The sequence below is a fragment of the Opisthocomus hoazin genome, chromosome 5 (genome assembly GCF_030867145.1).
Source record: "Opisthocomus hoazin isolate bOpiHoa1 chromosome 5, bOpiHoa1.hap1, whole genome shotgun sequence".
In the NCBI taxonomy this organism is placed as follows: domain Eukaryota; kingdom Metazoa; phylum Chordata; class Aves; order Opisthocomiformes; family Opisthocomidae; genus Opisthocomus; species Opisthocomus hoazin.
Window position 1 is genome coordinate 958,650 of NC_134418.1, and position 19,432 is coordinate 978,081.

General features: G+C 55.1%; 1 protein-coding gene across 7 annotated transcripts in view; it reads left to right on the forward strand.

Moving 5' to 3' along the window:
* DYSF (dysferlin) overlaps window positions 1-19,432 on the forward strand; it is a 116,187-nt gene that overhangs the window by 53,907 nt on the left and 42,848 nt on the right. For 4 of the 7 annotated variants that reach the window (XM_075420220.1, XM_075420222.1, XM_075420219.1 and 1 more), the window contains 8 exons: window positions 47-187; window positions 1,238-1,267; window positions 2,009-2,035; window positions 5,618-5,719; window positions 6,237-6,398; window positions 6,595-6,760; window positions 7,095-7,168; window positions 16,627-16,689. In XM_075420220.1, the coding sequence (XP_075276335.1) occupies window positions 47-187; window positions 1,238-1,267; window positions 2,009-2,035; window positions 5,618-5,719; window positions 6,237-6,398; window positions 6,595-6,760; window positions 7,095-7,168; window positions 16,627-16,689 (765 nt within the window). The remainder of the gene's footprint in view (window positions 1-46; window positions 188-1,237; window positions 1,268-2,008; window positions 2,036-5,617; window positions 5,720-6,236; window positions 6,399-6,594; window positions 6,761-7,094; window positions 7,169-16,626; window positions 16,690-19,432) is intronic. The other 3 variants (XM_075420225.1, XM_075420223.1, XM_075420224.1) reach the window with 1 other exon arrangement.

Here is a 19,432-nt window from a genome sequence, read left to right on the forward strand (position 1 = left end):
AAGCGGGGTGGGAAGGAAGCTCCACGTGCCTGCGGTTGCCTTTCAGGGTGCGGATGAGTTCATGGGGCGCAGCATTTGCAAGCCCAGCCTGGCGCGCTCGCCGCGGCTCTCCTGGCACCCGGTCATCAAGGCGAACAGAAACGTCGGGGAGCTGCTGGCTGCCTTCGAGCTGATTCAGAGGGAGAAGGTGAGCTCCCCACCCGGACCTGATCCTGCCCCTAATTGCAATGTTGGCTTCTTCCCTTGGAGCCTCTCAGCACCCGGCACGACCCAACGTTTTCTGGGAGCGGAGTTCTGCCCTCCCGGGCTCCGCAGCTCTGCGGCTGCTCGTCCTCGTGCCTTGCCGAGCTCGGAGCCCTGGCACCTTCTCCTCGCTGGTGCATTTGGCCTCAGATCGTTGCCCTTCGCTCGGAGTTGATTTCTGGAGGGGGTTTATGAGAGCTGAAGCGGGCGCTCTCAGTGCTGGCCGTTCACCTAACGAGCCCTGGGGGAAGGAGGCTGTGTGCTTTGGAGCTGATCTGGGTGGGAAAGGCTCCTCGTCATGTCCCAGTGTGCCATCGCGTGCCTTCCCACCCTCCGTGTCCCCCTGCACGTGCCACCCCCTCGTCTCTCTCCTCTCTGGCTTTTCCGCTGGCCGCAGCCCAGACGTGGCTCTATGCCAGGGGAAAAAGGATGGGCTGGGAGGTGAGATCTCCCCGTCCTGTTCCTCCCTCCCAGCCCCGAGGTTCTGACTGGGAATGGGGGTCCCACCGGTCCCTCCTGCCTCTCTCCGATGGAGGTCCCAGCTCTGCTGCTGGAGGGATGCTGTGCGAGATGCTGCTGTGGCTGCCGGGGTGGATGCTCTGGGTGCAAGCCTTACTGCACCGGTCCGGGGCTGCTGGGTGGGGGTCAGGGCATGTCTCTGCTGCCAGGACCGGGCATCAAATCATCTGCACGCAGCCTCTTCTTCTTCCTCAACCCCCTCAGAAGTTACTGAACTGGGTGGGGAAGACCTTGGAAAAGGGGGAGGTCCTCTCTAAGGACCTCGTCTGATCTTGGCAGCAAGCAGCTGGGTGGATTGAAGTCTCTGCTCGTACGTCCTTGCTGGAGGGAGAGCCCTGCCCTCGTGCCCGGGCTTTTTGGAGCTGGGCATGGAGGGGGACAGCCCGTGGCCATGGGAGGGCTGATGATTCTCCGCCAGATAAAGCGGAGTTAGCACCAGGAGGGCGAATGGAATGTATGTGTTTTTTCTCCACAGCCGGCTGTCCACCACATCCCCGGCTTTGAGGTAACGCCTTTCTCCTGTTTGCTGCTCGCAGATCCCGTCCGCCCTTAGAATCCCAGAATTCCAGCATGGCAGGGGTTGGCAGGGCCCCCTGGGGTCACCCAGCCCAACCCCCTGCCCAAGCAGGGTCACGCAGAGCAGGCTACACAGCACCGTGGCCAGACGGGTCTGGAATATCTCCAGAGAAGGAGATATTCCCCTTCCCCTGCCTGCAGAGCTGTTGGGTCCCAGCACCATCAGCTGCTCCTGCAGAGGTTTGCAGTGGACCTTGCAAGCAGCAGGCGATTTGTCTACGCCGTCTTACGGACTTATTTTAGGATGAAGGAATCCCCATGTACAGCTGCCACTTTCCTTCAGCTGATGGTAGAGAAAGCTGGAGTGAGTGAGGAAGCTCACTTTTGACCCAGAAGACAGGGCAAATGCATCCTGTGACAGATTCCTCAGGTGTCAACCTTCCTGCCCTGCCATAATTTCAGCATTCCCATCGCGAAGGGCTGGGCTTCCCGACACTGCAGCGTGTTTCCAGCCCTGCAGCAAACCATCTGAGCAAAGGCATCAACTGATGCTGGATTTTAAACGGTTTTAAGTTACCTGTATGGATTTCTTCTCAAACTTGGGGTTGGTGGTGTGCGGGAGCTCGGAGAGCATCCTTTTCCTGCTCAGTTATCAGCTACAGTTGTAAGCCCTGGGATGGGCTGATGGATGAGAATTGCTCTAACTCTGTGCTGTCCCTCTCTTCTCCAGAGCGAGCTGTCCTCCAGCCTCGATGAGGTGAGTCTGTGGGATTTAGTTGTCTCTTCACCTTGGAGGTTGTTAAAATTGTGGCTGCATGGGACAGCCGCTTGAGGAGTCAAGCCAGTAGCACCAGGATTTTAGTAAGATGAGTGATCGCCAGCAGGACAGGGTAGATGGGCTCCATGCTTAACTCTGGAAGCGTTCCCGATGGTGGGGCATGTCGGGAAATGTTTAACCTTTGTGGGATGTGTGTGCATGAGGTCCACTGGTGTTCAACCCTTCCAAACAAAGCATGTAAAAGCTGAAATGCTGGGCTGACCTTTGGCGGGACCTCACCTGGCATCCCAGTTGAAAAGGTTGCTTCTTTTCACGGGGAATTCGCCATGAACTGGGGGGAGTGCTGGACTGTTCCGATTGCTCTGAATGATGTAGTCTCCTCGGGATCCCAAGCTGCTTCTTGGGCAGCCTGTCAGAGTTGCTACCCAGGCTTTGTGCATGCTGCAGAGCAGATCTCCAGCTGAACCGAGTGCTGCCAGGGTAGGCTGGTATCTTGTAAAACCCCAGGCAGGCAGCTGAACAAGGGGCATGTCTACTGGAGTGTTGTGGTGGCCCTAGGAGCCAGTTAACCCCGAGGTCTGGGAGATGAGCTAGGATTGACACAGGACGTGCAAAGAGCCTCGGCACTTTTCCACAAAAGGTAGGATGGGATAAGCAGGTTTTTGCAAGATGGGTTTCTTCCACCCACCAGCCTTTCCTGACAGTGTGGGGTTCCTCTTCGTGCTCCACGTGGGCTGAGATGGATGAGCTCGTGTAAACATAACCATCTCTCTGCTCTTTCTCCTCCATTTCTTGCCACTGCCATTTCTGGACTGGGCACTCCACAGCTCTGCACCACTGCTTTGTTCTACGAGGGGCTCCTCCAATTGGTACCTTTTATGCTCAGACACTTGACTCTCTGCTATTCCTCTGCCGTTGCCCAGAAACCAAGCAAGTCCCAACAGAAACTGTCAGAGAGACCAGCTCCTTCAGACATGGCCTGCCCCACTTGCCCCACAGCAACCCCATCCAGACCAACCCCAACCCCACCCAGACCAACCTGCCAAGGCTGCGTCCAAAAGACTGCTGCCAGCCCAAGGCCTCCAGTGCCCTCAGCCGTAGATAACGAGCCTGGTGGAGAATCTGGCTCATACAAGCATCAGGCTCATGATGTACCTGAACAACCAGGCTGGTGCCAGACTTCCTTCTACAGCATTTCTGCTTGGTGTAAATGGGAGCAGCCTTTTGGGGCTAGATCCCCTCCAAGCACTGGGATGTAAGCTTGAAACCACACGTCCCAGCTGTGCGCTCAAACTGGTAGACTTTTCCAGCCACTGTTGGACTGGGATGATCTGTGTTGACTTTCACTCGTCTCTATTCCAACCCTGTATCAAAGTCAGGGTTGGAGTAGGTGGTCTCCAGAGCTCCCTTCCATCCCGTTTCCCTCTGACTTGTCCTCGTTCAAACCATCCCAGCTGCCAGCAGACCCCACAGGCCTTTTCGTGGGTGTCTCCTCCATCCAGCCCGCTGTGTCTGGGCTGAGAGCTGTGTCTGGGAATTGCTTGTTCCCCGCTACCACCCCGAACCCTCCCTTCTCCTGCCTCATCCTCAGGACTTGCTGCTCACTTCTGTCCCATCTGGTGAAACATTTAATGCTCGTGCGTTCAGTGGAGACTCAGGAGAACAACTGCAAAACAGCCAGGAGAGCAGAAGGGAATGAGAAGGACGTAGAAATGGCTGGTGCTGGCTGGAGACGTTGCAGTGTTAGGAGCCACGTGTGCACTGTTGGCTTTCAAAGCTGCTGTTGAACCTGGGAGGATGGGGGACAGCCAGGAGGTCTTTCCCCAGGGCTTTCCCATTTTCCCATACAGAGTTGCCAGAGGACAGAAGGATTGAAATGATCTTTAGTCCAGTGACAATAAGGAAATGCAACACATGATATTTGCATCAGTGAAGCTTTAGGTGCCCTTTTTGGGAACAGACTCTGCAGCCATCTCACAGGGGCTGTGTGGAGTTCGAGCCTAACTTGGGGTCTGGAGATGGGCTGGGTGACTTCTACATCTCTATGATGCAACTTAAATACATTTAAAACTAGATATGAACTTATGTCACTGTACAAGGACAGACTGAGGCTCTGCTTGGTTCAGTCCGTGCTTGGGCACCTCGGTGTGCTCAGGGTGCTGTGAGTCACAAACAGAAGCTGGGGGTAGCTCTTCAAGGGCCAGGCGGTCTATTCCTCTACGCCGAGGAAGGATCAGCTCACGTTGATGGCGCAATGTCTGACCAGGCTGAAGTTAAGGCTCTGGGTAAGCAGGTGGGTTACCAGAGGTGCTGAGCACCCGAGCGATGCTGGGGATGCTCTGCGCCTCTCCGCTCATCTCCTGGATAACCTTCCCTTCCCCTGCTAGCACTAACCACTTCTGCGAGCACGCGGACCACGGGAGCTGGGACTGCCCGCCCCAGATTTATCATCTGCCCAGAGATGTAGTTCTTGAAAGTCTTCAGCTAGCAAGCAGCTTGATTCAGCAGCCACCAGCAACTACCAAGGAAAATTAAAGCTTAGTGTCTAGTGTCTCTAACATGCCACCGTGAAGAATCCCTTTGTAGAGCATTTAAATACCTGAACCAATCCTATAACTGAAATACATATACACAATTCATTTAATGCAATGATATTCCAGCCTGAAAAGAATGCTGGTATCCAAAATTGGTTCCAGCTGCCCTTGGTTGAGGGTGGTATTTCCTGAGGTTTTTGCTTTCATTCCTGCCTTTTTGGTGACTCTGAACTGGAAGATGCAGGTCAAGAAGAACCCGGACACTGGGAGGGCTCTGAGCTGCTGGGGAAGTCTGGCTCCCTGCTTTTCTTCTCTGTGAAGGCAAATTTTGAATCTCTCACCTGCCATCCAGATTTGGCCTCACCCTGAAGGACATCTCCTGCATAACGTGGTGCATGGGCAGCTCTGTCTGAGCCCTGTCCTGTGGCTGGTGGCTTGGCAGCTGTCAGATGAGGTTTATAGCTGACCTGTTGTATGCAATGAATGAAAAATGACCCGTTCCTGCATCTGGAGGCGATGCTGACCCTCCGTCCCACGGTGCTGTCCCGCAGTGCTGCCCCACTAAACTGTCCGCTGCTCTTCGGGAGCTGGTCACAACACCTCGCTCTGTCCAGCTCCAAGAGCTGTATTTCACTAATTAACCCCCTGCTGCTGCTTCGTCCCCTCTCCTTGTCCCTCCATGTAACTGTCTCACTGAGGTCCTGGAGTGGGGTAGATATGGCTTCAACCCCTTCTCCCCTGAAGGAGGCTGAACTTTGACGGAGGGCAGAACCTTCTTCGTTCCCTTGGAAAGGCTCAGGTAGATGTTTCCAGGGTCAGATTAAAGGGAGAGAAACAGTTTGCAAGTACATCTGTCCCCCCAGCCTTCATGTCCCCTGTCCAGGTGCCCTGGACTTCTGGGGGGAGATGAGTATGGTAGAGAGACAGAGGCTCTGGGGGGGATGTGGTGTGGGGAGGGGGAGGTGGTGGGGTTGGTGTCCCGTCATGGCACGACCTGACGTGCCCTTTGCATCTCTGCTCCTCGCAGTCCGCGGACTCTGACCTGCCTTACCCCCCGCCCCAGCGGGAGCCCAACATTTACATGGTCCCCCAAGGAATCAAACCTGTCCTGCAGCGCACGGCCATCGAGGTGAGTGATGGGGAGCTTGTCCCCTCGCAGAATGGCACCCGTAATGTGTGTCCCTAATGGGGAGGAGGAGATCCAGAAATGAGGTCCAAGCCCAACTCTGTGGATACAGAGTCCCGCCGGTGCTGGGAGCTGGTTCTGCCCATGGATTATGAGTCAAAAAATGTGGTCTTTCTGCGAAAAGAAGTCTCACCAAGTAGACAAGTCCTAGGGCAGAACACAGCCCTGGACCACAGCTGCTTTTTAGAAGGAGAGTCTGCCTCACACCGGGCTACTTGCCCAAAACAGAGATGCTCCATTAATAGGCAAGCAGTTGTGAACCTGGTGTATTGGTGTAGATGGAGAAATGCTTGCTGTACAACCTGGCTTCTCCCAGCACCAGCTGTCCTACTTGATTGATTCGGCCCTTCTTCATGGTGGGCCAACCTTCGTGTTTATTTCCGTTGCTGTGAAGCTCAGTGAGAGGCCTGGAAGCAGACCTTTGCCTCAGTCTTTGCTGTCTGTTCTCCTCACCCTTCAGATCCTGGCCTGGGGGCTGAGGAACCTCAAGAGCTACCAGCTGGCCAGTGTCACCTCGCCCAGCCTGCTGGTGGAGTGCGGAGGCCAGCTCGTGCAGTCATGCGTCATCAAGAACGTCAAGAAGAACCCCAACTTTGATGTCTGTGTGCTCTTCATGGAAGTGGTGAGAACCTGGTCCCCACCCTGCAGTGATGGGGTCAGAGAAGAGCTAGTTGGGAAGGACCTCCAGAAGTCCGTAAAAATGCACCCTGTGGTGAAGCTAATTCTGTCCTGCTCAGCCTCACTTCGCTTTGGGGAGGTGCAGAGCAGCAGCCCTCCCTGCCCTGAGTAGTGATGTGTTCCCTCCCCTCTGCCCACAGCGTTTGCCCAAGGAGAGCCTGTACAGCCCTCCCATCATCGTCAAAATCATCGACAACAGGCCGTTCGGCCGAAGGCCCGTGGTGGGGCAATGCACCATCCGCTCGTTGGAGGACTTCTACTGTGACCCCTACCGAGAGGAGACGGACGGTCCCCAGGAGCACTCAGGTACGCGCTGCCACGAGGACCATGCTGGCTGCGCACCCGTGCCCTTCTCCGGGAGCTGTGGGTCGCTGTGTACATCACTTTTAGCTCAGACTAGCTGCAGGTCTGGTACAAAAAGCCAAGGAGATGCCAAGGAGGAGTTTAGCTCTGGGGTTGGTTGGTGAGATGGGCTGTCCCATGGCCAAGCTGTTCAACCTGCCTGAACACGAGCTTTGGCTGGTGTGAACGCTCTGGGCGAGGTTGAAATTGTTCCTGAAGCTTGATCCCAAGGTGGTTTGGCTTTGGGGTTTCTAGCAGTTGAACGTCCTGGTCATGCTCGTGCTTGCTCTGATTGCAGATGATGTGAGCCTCACGCCCAGGGATGATGTCCTAATCGACATCGATGACAAAGAGCCTCTTATTCCTGTCCAGGTATGGAAAAAATCGCAACGGTGGGAAGACACTGGTTTCTTTGTGTGATGTGGGGGAACTTGTGCAGGTCCAGGGCTGGGGTGGAGAGCGCTGCAGATCTCTGATGTGAGGTCGTCTTTGGTTGTGATCATCCTTTTGCAGCTTCCACCTCTGTTTTCACCCCCTCTCCTCCACCGTGCCCTAATGAACAATCAGAAACTCATCCTTCTCCCCTACGTTCAATGTGAGGCGTCAGATTTGCTTTCCTGGGGGTGAGAGAACAGACGCTCCCCATGCCAGGCTCTTCCCTTCAGCGTGTTCCTCAGATGTATGTTTTGGTTTGAGGCTGAAGAAGGTTTGCGGTCACCTTTAGGGCTCTGCTGTGCGGGATGCTGTCTTGGCAATGACAGTCACTGCCCCAAAGAGCTGACAGCCTGGAGGGGACTTACCCAGCACCGGGGAGGGTGAGCTGGTGCTGGTGGATGGGACAGTTTGCCCAAGGCCACACTGGAAGCAAAGGTTCCTTGAGACTTGGTCGTCCTTACCACAACCACCTGGCCAGGTCTCCTTTCCCAAATTGTCCTCGCTGTTTGCAGGTTGCTTTGCTGCTTCTGAACCCACCTGCTGCTTTTGGCAGCTCCAGCGGCTCCACAGAGGGTCACGGTGGAGGCTGTGGCTGCAGAATGTCCCGTGGTGGTGGGATCTGAATATGCTTTAGCCGGGAAGGAGGGACGTGTTGCTGCTGTCACAGAGGGCAAGTTTCTCTGTGCCATGAGTCTGAGGGGTGTCAGCTGTCCCTTGTAGATGGACCAGGCTGGGCAATCCAGCGGGGTTGCTGCTCCTCCTGCCTGAAACGGAGCTGGAAGATGTCCGGCCACACTGGTGGCACTGGCCCTGCTGGTGCTTCACATTTCTTTGGCCCTGTGGTTTCTTTGCCAGCAGATGTGTCCTCTTTGAGGCAGAGACCTGCCAGTGCAGACCTGTCCATATGTGGTGCACAGGTCTGCAGGTGAGCCTGAATGCTCGGGAACAGCTGGAAGTGGTGTCAGAGGTATTTGGTGGAGCGTTTCGTGGTCTCCTGGTCCCTTTGGTGTATGTAACGTGCGGTGGCATCTTCTTACTCCTTGTTTTAAAGTTTGAAGGGTGCTGCATGGTATCTTGGGCTAGAAAAACCTGAGCTTTCTGTAGGAGATCTGCCTCTCGGGTAAGCCTCCTGCCTTGCCTTGCACTTCCCGTAAAAGCAAGGTGTAGGATTCGGGTGTCTGCCCCTTTGTCATCTCCTCGGTGGCACCTCAGTGTTTCTATTCACGAGGACTTTATGATCCACTGATCTGTGCCATGAGATATTTGTGGTTGTGTCCCAAGTTGGCCTCAGACTGGGGTCCTGGCATCAGGCTGTCCCCTGGAGAGTCCGAGCTGGAGCTGCACCCCCGTCCTTGCTCCATCCCTAGTGCTAGGTTGTCTACGTAGGTTTGTGCCATGCAAGTCCTCCCTGGAGCTGAGCAAGCATTGCTTAAGCAGGAGAGCGCATTGCGTGCTGCAACTTCTGCCCAGTTCAAGGCTTTCAGGCTTCGGGCTAAGGAAGAATCAAGATTTTGGCCAGTGCTTGGCAAAAGCTGTGGGTGTGGGACTCCAGCCTGTTGTGGTCTCGACTGCAGCTGGCCCTGCTCTTGCCCACCTATCCCAAGCACAGAGGAGATCCAGGCTGGTGCTCTCAGGCGAGGTCACCCCACAGTCCTCACAGCAAGGCACATCGAGCAGGGACACGGTTCAGCGGTGGGATTGGCAGCGTTCTGTTTACGGTTGGACTTGGTGATCTGAAGGGTCTTTTCCAACCAAAATCATTCTGTGAATCTACGACGTGAGATGTTTTTTTGGGTTCCCCACCAGCCAAGAGGGACGCTGGCGTCTTGTCTTGAGATGCTTCGGTATCAATTAGCAACTGGAGAGTGGAGTTTCAAAACTTTGTCCCAAGTGAACAAGTGTTATGGAAAGGAAAACGCAGCTCCAGGCAGAAAATACTTCTGACAACCCAACTGGCTTTCCGTTCGCTTGCCGTTTGTGGATTTGTCTCAATCATTTACAATTGTACTTCATCTTGTATCTGTGAAGTAACTGGAGCATGTCTGTAAAAAACACCAACCAAAGCGAGTCTTGGAACAGGAACCTGCACTTCTGCAAATATAAAAACCCCTTTTTCTACCCTAGCACAGAGAGGACTTGGGAGAAAAGTTGGGGAGTCAGGGAATAACGTTAGTGGGAGGGTCGGGGTGCGGGTCGTGCCTTGACCTCAGCTTGGCTGTGCCGTGCTGGGCAAGCGATGCCCTTTGCTGCACCGAGGTGGCACCCAGTGCCTCCCGCCACGCTGCGAGACCCTCTGCAGGGACAGCGGTGGGTGGGCTGGATCTCCAGGAAAGGGTCGAGGCACCTGAGGATGGGTCTGCTGCTCCCACGGTGGTGGGCACAGACCGAATTCAAGGGCGCGAGAAGAACGGGGTGGTGCTGCCAGGTGGCAGAGGCCAAGTGGAGTTTGCTTTAACCGTGGGCTGTGACCCCCACCAGAGGGTTTTTCTGGCCCCCTCCTGACCCACAGACGCAGATGGGTGGACTGGTTTTGCATCTGCAACTCCAGCAAGCTACGAAGGCAGCATTTCTTATTTTTTAATAGAAAAATCCACCCAACATTCAGTTTGGTTTCACTAAATTTTTTTTTTTTTTGCGGGGGGAATTCTGAAATCTACAATTTAAACTCTCCCCCTTTCTTTTTTTTTTTTTTTTTTTTTTGTGAATTTTCAGTCAAAAAGGCGTTGTGTAGCAAAATAACAACCCACAGCACTTCCGACGTGCAGTGCTGCTCTTCGGGAGCATCGGAACGGTCGTCCCCAAGCCGGCCCTCTGCTGCCTTGTTCTGACGGCAAAGACATTTGCTAAATGCAGCTGATTTTACAAAATATTTCCCTTCCTCTGATCTTCACCTGCCGGCGCCGTTTCCCACCCCTGATTTTTCCGTGCCTTTGCTGGGGTCGCTCCAGAAACCGCTGTCGCTCCTTCTCCTGGGACTTGGTGGAGGTAACGAGAGGGAGATGCAGTTCCCTCTGGAAACGAAGGGTTTTGACCCAAATTTGCTTTCCCACAGGCAGCTGGCACGGCTCGGGCTGGCTGCTGCAACGCCAGGCGAGGTGGGTGCTCTCAGCCCAGTCGCTAATTACCCTTTAACTCTGCTTAATGGAAATTCCCCGGCTTTGTTTTGCCAGTGGTTTATTAACCCGGCAAAATCCCATTTTTCGAGGCAGGCGAGGGGAGGAAAATTTCCTCCCGTAAATGTTCTTTACGAGAGCCGCAGGAAAAGGCTTTTCTGGGGGCTGCGGCCACCGCGGGACCCCGGCTTGGGGCTGGCGTGGAGCTGGGGGTCCTCCACGAACCTCTGCTGAAGGTGCTTGGCCAAGGTTGCGCTGGACGTTGGTGCTCCGTGGGGCTGGTGGGACTTCCAGTTTGCACCATTTCCTCCGGCTTCGCTGTGTGGGCAGGGTGGAGGGAGCACGCTGGGGTGTCCCCGCGCTGGGGTGTCCCCACGCTGTGGTGGGGACTCGCTGCTCTTTTCAGTGGTGCCCAGTGACAGGACAAGGGGCAACGGGCACAAACTGAAGCAGAGGAAGCTCCAGCTGAAGATGAGGAAGAACTTCTTCCCTCGGAGGGTGCCAGAGCCCTGGCCCAGGCTGCCCAGGGAGGCTGTGGAGTCTCCTTCTCTGGAGATATTCCAGCCCCGCCTGGACAAGGTCCTCTACAGCCTACTGTAGGTGACCCTGCTTGGGCAAGGGGTGGGCTGGGTGACCCACAGAGGGCCCTTCCAACCCCTACCATTCTGTGATTCTGCCCGGCTCGGCCATGCCCATTGTTGCTTGAAGCGCTCTTGTTGGATTGCCATGGCTTTTTCATGGAAAGATCTTTTTTTACAGATTTTTCTTTTCTTTGGGCACTTTCTAGAGGCAAAAAAGTTTTTTGTGTTAATTTTGCAGCCCTTAGTTCATTTCCAATGTTCCCCCCGAGACCTGTTCACCGGTTCCCTGCTTCCCCCAGGTTGTGTTGCAGCTGGAGGTGAGGGCAAGGCAAGAGAGAGAAACCCAGGGCTCACAGTCCTCTCCAGTCTGCGCTCCAGAAATGGCAGAATTTCAAATTTCTTTTGGCTTCCACCTTTTTTCTTGCGGTTAATTTGGAAAAGAAAATGAAAAAACGTCCTTCAAAGCTTTTTTTTTTACCCCCCCCCCCCATCTTTTGACCAGTGTTAACTGTGAACATGCTCGTTGGTGGCGTGGGGCGTGCAAGCCAGAGGCCGTGTAGGTGCTGTGTAGACACGTACGCATGGAGTGAACCAAGGTGTAGATGTCCGGATCGACTTTTTTGACCCCATTTACACCTGTGTTTGAGGAGCCAAAGGTGCAAACCTCCATCACTGCTTGAGGGGATGCTTTGGCCCTGTCCATCGCTGGGAGATGCCGACCCGGAGGCAGCTGGGCAGGGTGTTTTGGGGTAGTTTGGGGTAGTTTGGGAGGCAAAGCAGGGTCGTGGTGTGCGGGGACCTGTTTCATGTGCAGCTCAGCGTTGATCATGTCCTCAGAACGGTCAAAGGCGGCAGAAGGTGACAGGAGAGGTGGGAGGAGAGTGACAGCCCGCTTCTCCTCCGAGCCCATCCCGAAACCTGCTCCTCGTTAGGCTAATTTGGAGCGAGGCCGGCGGCTCTGTTACTGCGTGTGCGCGGTGCCCTGGCACGGAGGGGCTGTTTCAGTTGCAGACGAGGATTAATTAATCCCCTCCTCAGATGTGGTGGAGCATCGTGGGGAAGCCGCTGCTCCGGGAGCTGCACCCCGTCACCGCAGGCGCCACGGGATCTGGCCCTGCTCCCCCCATCTCCTCCCACCCCAGCGAGGGAGAGCTGCGCCAAGGGGACCTGTTCCCGATGCCTGCACTCACTCAGGGCTGGGCTGGTGGGTTTCTCGTGAGCAGGTTATGATGGGAGGAAGGAAAGTAGCAGTCCTTGACCCTCCCCCAACTCCCATCCCTTCCAAAGCTTTGCTCTGGGTGCTCTTGTCCAAACAGACGTTCTGCTTTTTCACCAGTTTTTAAAGCCAGTGCAATATTGGGGTGCTGCTGCAGAAGCTGTAGGCATCTCTGATGGCGTGCCAGCGCCAGGTCTCTCTATCTGTCTTTTGAATTACGCCCCACCACTCGTCCTTCTTCAGAAATTTGTGTGCTTTCTGTCCAAATCTGGGGAAAAACGCTCTTTCTGTAGCTCTGAAGTTCTTCCCTGAGACTTTGGAGTTCTCCTTGTTCTGATGGAGACCCACACACCGTGGAGGGGTACATGGATCGAGGTTTCATCCTTGGTACAGATAGCTCTCCATGCACTATTTGCTTTGAAAATCAGGACCGCTGCCTGTGTCCACAGCAGGCTGGGGTCTGTCAGAGGGACCTGGTGTGCTCCCAGCCCCAGGGACGCGACTCTGCTAGAGCCGGAGCTCTGTGACCTGTGGGTGGCCTTTGGTGGTCCTGGTGGCCAGGCTGCCGTCTGGCAGAGGGAAATGAGGTTTTCTACTGACCTGGAGCCAAAAGAGGCATTTTTGGAAGGTGACAACCAGAAAATGGGGCCCTCAGAGGGTTGCTGGCAGCTGGATCCTCAGCGTCTCTCTGCCGCTGATTTCTTCTCGGTGGAGGTGAGGACCTGTCACCGCTCTGGAGATGCTGCAGAGCAGTTACGGGGTTTTGGGCTGCAGATGGGGGAAGATGCATCTCCTGGCAGCATCGGTCCTGGGCCATGGGCACAGAGCATCCTGGTCCGAGCCCTGGTGAGGAGGAAGCTGTGCTCCTGGTTGGTGTTGGGGTGGAGAAGCTGGTGACATCTGCGAGATCCCCATGGCTTGCCCCACGGGCTCCCTGTTCAAAAGCCCTTGCTGAGCGTTGCCTGCAGTTGATCCCGGGTATCTTCTCCTTCTTGACACTTGCTCCCCCAGGCCACTTTTGGCTGGGATGTGCAGAGCTAAACCTGTCTGTAAGGAAACCCAGCCCACCTCCCCATCCTGTGTGCGACCTCGGCATTAGGGGACTCGGGCTTGGCCCAACAACCAGCGAAACATCCAGGAAGGGACTTATGGGCAGCGGGTGCAGAGGTGAGGGACCTTCTGGCCTCTGAGGATGCCTGTGAGGAAGAGGAGGACTGTGGCAATAGGGGAGGGAGGGGTGGGTAGAGGGGGGCACCTCTGACCTCACCAAAATGAGGTCCTTCAGCCTTAGGTTGCGAAGTGAAGTGAGGTGAGCTTTCGCCCATGTTTGACTTTCCTTTAACCAAAATAAAAGACACCACGTATTGCATGAGGTAATTATTATTTTTTTTAATATGTCCAGCAAAGGTCAGAAAAATATTTCCCTAGCGATGTCCCCGGACCTGAAGGCAGGGCCTTCTTCCCCAAAAATAGTCGCGGGCAGCAGATGTAGTGAGCTGAGTTCCTTGTGGTGCTCCCATGGCGGGTGCAGGTGGAGCGGCTCGGGTCTTCTCAGCAGGGAAACACCGAGGGTGACGGGGATCTGCAGGGCTGCAGCTCTCCCAGACCATGCAGGGACTTCACCACGCTGATGCCAAACCTGCTGGGACCAGCCTTTTGGGTGCCAAAGCTCTGGGTGGGGGCACGCACGCCTTTCTACAGGTGCAGACAGCGGGGGGCTGCTCCCCGCGGAGGTGGAGGGGCACGGGGGGCCGCAGAGGTCCCGGGAGAGGGAGCGAGACAGAGGTTTGCAGTTGGAGGCACCCCAGCTCTGCAACGAATGCTTTGTTCCCCGGGGCAGTCTGGAGCCCGTTGAAGGCATCTGCAAACTGGGATTGAACTGGGGGAACAGTTCGAAGGGGAAGGACGAAAAGGGGGAGAGGGAGGTGGCGAAGCCCAAAGGCTCCTCTGCAGTGGTTTCAGAGTGGAAGACCTGGACATTTCTTTACTGAAGCAAACATTTCGCAAACGAAACACCCTGCAAGGAATTGACTCATTCAGTTTGACCCCGGATTAATTCTCCTCTGTTTGTTTGTTTGTCTTCCACTTTTGCCCTTCTTTTGGGGAGTGGAGGAGGAGGGAGCTTGTTCCTGGAAAGCCAAACCAGAATTCCCACTATCTCCCTCCCTAACCTCTACGTGTTGGCCCTGGATGCTGTTCCTCCCATGCCCATCCTCTCCTGGTGTTGGACTTGAATTGGGGTGACTTTTGCTTGGGTGGTCTGACGCCCTGCAGCCTTCAGGGTCCCTCCACCCCACTCTGCTCTCCTCTGGGGCCAGGTTTGGAGGCTGAAGGAAGAATCCCAGTCTGCAGGGGCCATCCTACCCCTTCTCCCTGGGAAAGGCGATGGATCCCAGGCCAGGAGCCCATGCCCTGGGCCACAGTCTCTGTATTGCTTGCTCTTCCAGGGGTGACCTTGGAAGCAGGAGCCGGGATTGTTCCTGCCCGTGCATGTGTGCATGGGTGTGTTGCATTGTGTGGCTCCAAAGCCTTGCTCCCTCCTTGCCAAGCCTGGCTTTGGTCCCTCCTCTGATGGATGACTGGAACAAAGCACCATTTTGTTGTCCTCATCTGAAACAGAGAAAACAAACAGACACAAAACCCCTCTGCTCTGAGGTTGCTGAGTGTGTTGTCCATCTCATCCAAGTGGGGTGAGAAGTTCAGCCTGAGGTCTGTTTGAAACAAATCTGTGTGCACATGAACTGCAAACATCATGGTTACCCAAATCAAGGAAGGTCCTAAAACTCATAGAAAAGCAATTTTTCTGTAGCAAGGTCTCCCAGGCTAAACCCTTCTAGTTTGCTTCTCTGGGAGAGGTCCGCGGAGCAGGGTTTTGCAAGGGCTGAGCACATCCAAGGGTCTGCTGGACCAGCCCCTGTTCCTGCCTGCTCTGCACCCGCAGCCTCCCCGTGTTCTTGGTGCTCTTTCCCGGGTCCTCGTCCGCGTGGGAAATGGAGCAGGAAGGACAACCATGAGGTCCATCTGCAACCCCAAGCGATGAGCAGATATTTGTTTCTACTGGTGGCTGAGAAAACAGTCATGGAGGAGCTGTCTCCCACTAGCCTCCAGAAGTTCCATGGGTGTCCTGGTGGGAACGGAGCCTGGGGGAATCTTCCCCCCATGAAGCAGCTGTAAATTCAAGCTTTTCAGCTTCAACCAAGGTCTGATGCAGGTCTGGTTCAATGGGGTCAAAAACAGTGTTTTAGGGGACCAGCCCGAGCTGGCAAGTGAGGCCAACAGTGGTTGGCTTGGTCTGATGCTCAAAATCCGCTGTTTTCTGAGGAGAACATCTCGTTTCTCCCCCCTCTGCATCTTGAGGGAAACACACTCTGCCTGACAGAAGAGGAGCTGCTGCTTGCTGCCTGGGGCAGGAGTAGGGGGATGGCAGCTCTGGGTTTGCCAAAGACAAGCTGCCCTTGTGCTCAGCGTTAAGAGGAGTGTGGTCAGCAGGTCGAGGGAGGTTCTCCTCCCCCTCTGCTCTGCCTTGGGGAGGCCCCATCTGGAGTCCTGGGTCCAGTGCTGGGCTCCCCAGTTCAAGAAAGATGAGGAGCTGCTGGAGGGAGTCCAGCGGAGGGCTATGAGGATGAGGAGGGGACTGGAGCATCTCTGCTATGAGGAGAGGCTGAGGGAGCTGGGCTTGTTCAGCCTGGAGAAGAGAAGGCTGAGAGGGGACCTTCGAAATGCCTCTAAATATCTGCAGGGTGGGGGTCAGGAGGACGGGGCCAGACTCTTTCCAGTGGTGCCCAGCGCCAGGACAAGGGGCAACGGGCACAAACTGAAGCAGAGGAAGCTCCAGCTGAAGATGAGGAAGAACTTCTTCCCTCTGAGGGTGCCGGAGCCCTGGCCCAGGCTGCCCAGGGAGGCTGTGGAGTCTCCTTCTCTGGAGATATTCCAGCCCCCCTGGCTGCGGTGCTGTGCCCCCTGCTCTGGGTGACCCTGCTTGGGCAGGGGGCTGGGCTGGGGGACCCCAGAGGGCCCTGCCAACCCCTGCCATGGTGGGATTCTGTGATTCTGTGACCTGAGCTCTCCTAATTCCTTTCTGTCAAAAGCACCCTGGGTCAGGTCCCTCCCCGTCTCCTGCGATGACCTTGGCTCGCCGTGTTTGCCAGCCCGCAGTGTCTGCAGGAGGAAATGCTGCCCTGCGCAGAGAAATATTAATGGCTTTTCTGTAACTTGGGTTTTTGCTGCAGTTTCCCTGTGATACCCCATTTATTCTCTGCAGCCGTTCAAACCCAGTTTCATCTGATGAACATCAATGAAAATCCAAACCCTGCTCTCGGGCCAAGGTTGCCTGGTCTGGGGAGACCCCAGTCTTGTAACCCAGGGGAGGGGGAAGGTGGCACTTTTGGGTTCATTCATTTTATTTCTCCTAATTTGTGCTTTTGCTGATGTGTGTTAAACGTTGTTTCTCTAACCCCATTGATAACCAATCATTTTAATTTGTAGCTTGCGGAGGGTATGACCAGCTCAGCATTAATTAACATACCGGCTTCTTGGGCCCAGCCTCATGTATGTATTGCTTAATTTCTAACTTACTTGCTTGATTAATGGGTTTTATGAATGATATATATGTGCATATATAAGTATATTTGAAGATCTGCCAAGATGTAGTCATTTCTTTTCGTGAAAGGTCCCCTCGCTGTCCTAGAAAAATGGAAGCTTCACCTTGCTGCAGGTGTGTGCGTGTGCGTTTCAGCAATCGTTTTCTTTCCTGTCAAAGAAAATGAGGTCGGTTTTGGGAGGAGGGATGAGGAACCTTCCTCCCTCTCGTCCTTGCGGACCAGGCGGAATTACGTATGTGCTGGAGGTCAGATGTCTTCCCAACAGCCTCTGGCTTCTCTGCGTGTGCCAGCAGAGCCTGGTAGCTCGGTGGAGGTGGTGGGTCCTGGGTGGCTGCAGTGGCATGGTTGAGGACTTGATGGAATTTCCATGCTCTTCCATGTCCTAGCTCAGGGACTGTGACACGTCCTCGGTGTCATGTTGGCAGAAGTTGAACTAAGACGGTGTTGGCCTTCTTAGGAGGGTTTCGCCCCAAGGAAGGTTTCACCTCATCAGCAGGACTTTGCACGGTCCTGGACCTTGAGGTGCACAGCCTGGTGCCCTCGAAGCATGGGGATGGGGGAGATGCCAGGCAGCGCCCGAGCAGTGACAGATACCTCCTTGGGAAGTGTCTGCTGCTCCCTTTGTGCATTTTTCGGAAGAAAATCAGATGTTTGGGTTCTTCCGTGGTTTTGTAAGCAGGGCAGTGAAGCTGCTTTGCTTTCTCAGGGCTGATGCTCAGAGGAGCAATTCTCCTCCATGCCCCAAATTCATCCCTAGCAGGGTTCTGACCCTGGGGGTCTTCACCCCTCTTAGATCCCTCTTGACATGGGCCCAGGGACACGGGCTGTTCCTGCCGAGAGCTGTGCCTGTTCCTCCTGCGTGCTTCAGGCCAGAATTGAGTTGCGTTGCTTTTCACTTCCTCACTGCGGCGTTTTTTACGCTGTGTCTTTGGGAGGAAGGGTCTCCCTGCAGGGTCTGACCATGAAGGATGGAAGGAAAGGTAAAGTGGGCTTTCACTTGCTGAAAACAGAGCGAAAATCGGGCAGGCAGAGCACAAGGAGTAAGTGATGGAGTAAGACTGCAGCTTCTTGTGGCTGTTGTAGCTTTTGCGTGCAGAAGCCCCTGAGGAGCATCTCTGTAGGTTTGGCAGAGGGTTGGAGGCAGGTTTAGCGTCCAGCCTGTCTCTCCAGCACCCTGTTAATTCTCTGTGCCCGCAGAACGCTGGTCGCTGGTGCGGCTGTCGCGGAGAAGCCGTATGGGTGGCGGTGCTGGGATGCAGGGTGTGGAAACAAAAGCTCCATAAACAGCCTCCCCTCCCCGATCATCAGCATCTTTAATTTGCGTAAATATGTTTTTGTTTTAGTTCAAATAAAATGTTGGAAAAATAAAAAAAAAAAAGAAAAAAGCTGCAAGCCATTAATTTAAAATAAAAACAGTGGAATATTAGGCAGTAATAAACCCATTCTCCTGGCCTTCCCCAGGACCCTACAGGAATGTAATAAACCCCACGTCGCGGAGAGCGGCTGACGCCTCCTGGGGGGACCCATCCTGGTTTGGAAAGAGGGTCCCTGAGACGGCCCGTGCACGTCTTCCTGCCCACCTCCTGCTCCTTTATAGCTGGGGAGCTTCGCACGAAAGCCGGAGCTGCGGAATGAGGCACGAGGGCTGCAGCTGGTTAAACGTTCGGAAAAAAGCTTTTCCAGCCAAAGAAATCCAGCGTGGTGTTGGAGTGTGTCAGGGAGCTCCTGAGCTTTGCTGGGTTCTGCCTCCAGCCGTGGTGTTAATGACCTGGCGGAAGGAGGCTGGGGTGGGAGATGGTGGGCTTGCCCGGCACGGGGAGCTGAGCTCACGGATCAGTCTGCCCGTCTCCTCAGCGGAGTCCACAAGAGGTTTTTTTTCTTCTCCCTTCATCTCGAGCGTGTGGGTTTTCTGCCTCCCCAGCACTGTGTGTGCTGAGAAAACCTTGGGAAACCCCAGACCCACCAACAGCTGTGGGAAGCAGACTAGTGAGGCCCCATCTGGAGTACTGGGTCCAGTTCTGGGCTCCCCAGTTCAAGAAAGATGAGGAGCTACTGGAGAGAGTCCAGCGCAGGGCTGCGAGGATGAGGAGGGGACTGGAGCATCTCTCCTACGAGGAGAGGCTGAGGGAGCTGGGCTTGTTCAGCCTGGAGAAGAGAAGGCTGAGAGGGGACCTTCAAAACGCCTCTAAATATCTGCAGGGTGGGGGTCAGGAGGACGGGGCCAGACTCTTCCCAGTGGTGCCCAGCGCCAGGACAAGGGGCAACGGGCACAAACTGAAGCAGAGGAAGCTCCAGCTGAAGATGAGGAAGAACAACTTCCCTCTGAGGGTGCCGGAGCCCTGGCCCAGGCTGCCCAGGGAGGTTATGGAGTCTCCTTCTCTGGAGATATTCCAGCCCCACCTGGCCGCGGTGCTGTGCAGCCTGCTCTGGGTGACCCTGCTTGGGCAGGGGGTTGGACTGGGTGACCCCCAGAGGTCCCTTCTGACCCCACAGTGCTGGGATTCTGGGATCCTGTTAGCAGGCATCAGCCGGTTAGTGAGCATCTCCCAGAGGAGAGGAGCTCATGAGGAGCCCTCAGACACCTCTGAGCTATGAAACTGCAACGAGGAGCCTCCGTTCTTCCCTCAGAAGCACTGTAAGGTGCTTCCTGCACAGTTATTTGTACCGTTATTTTGGCTTGTGATGCTTTG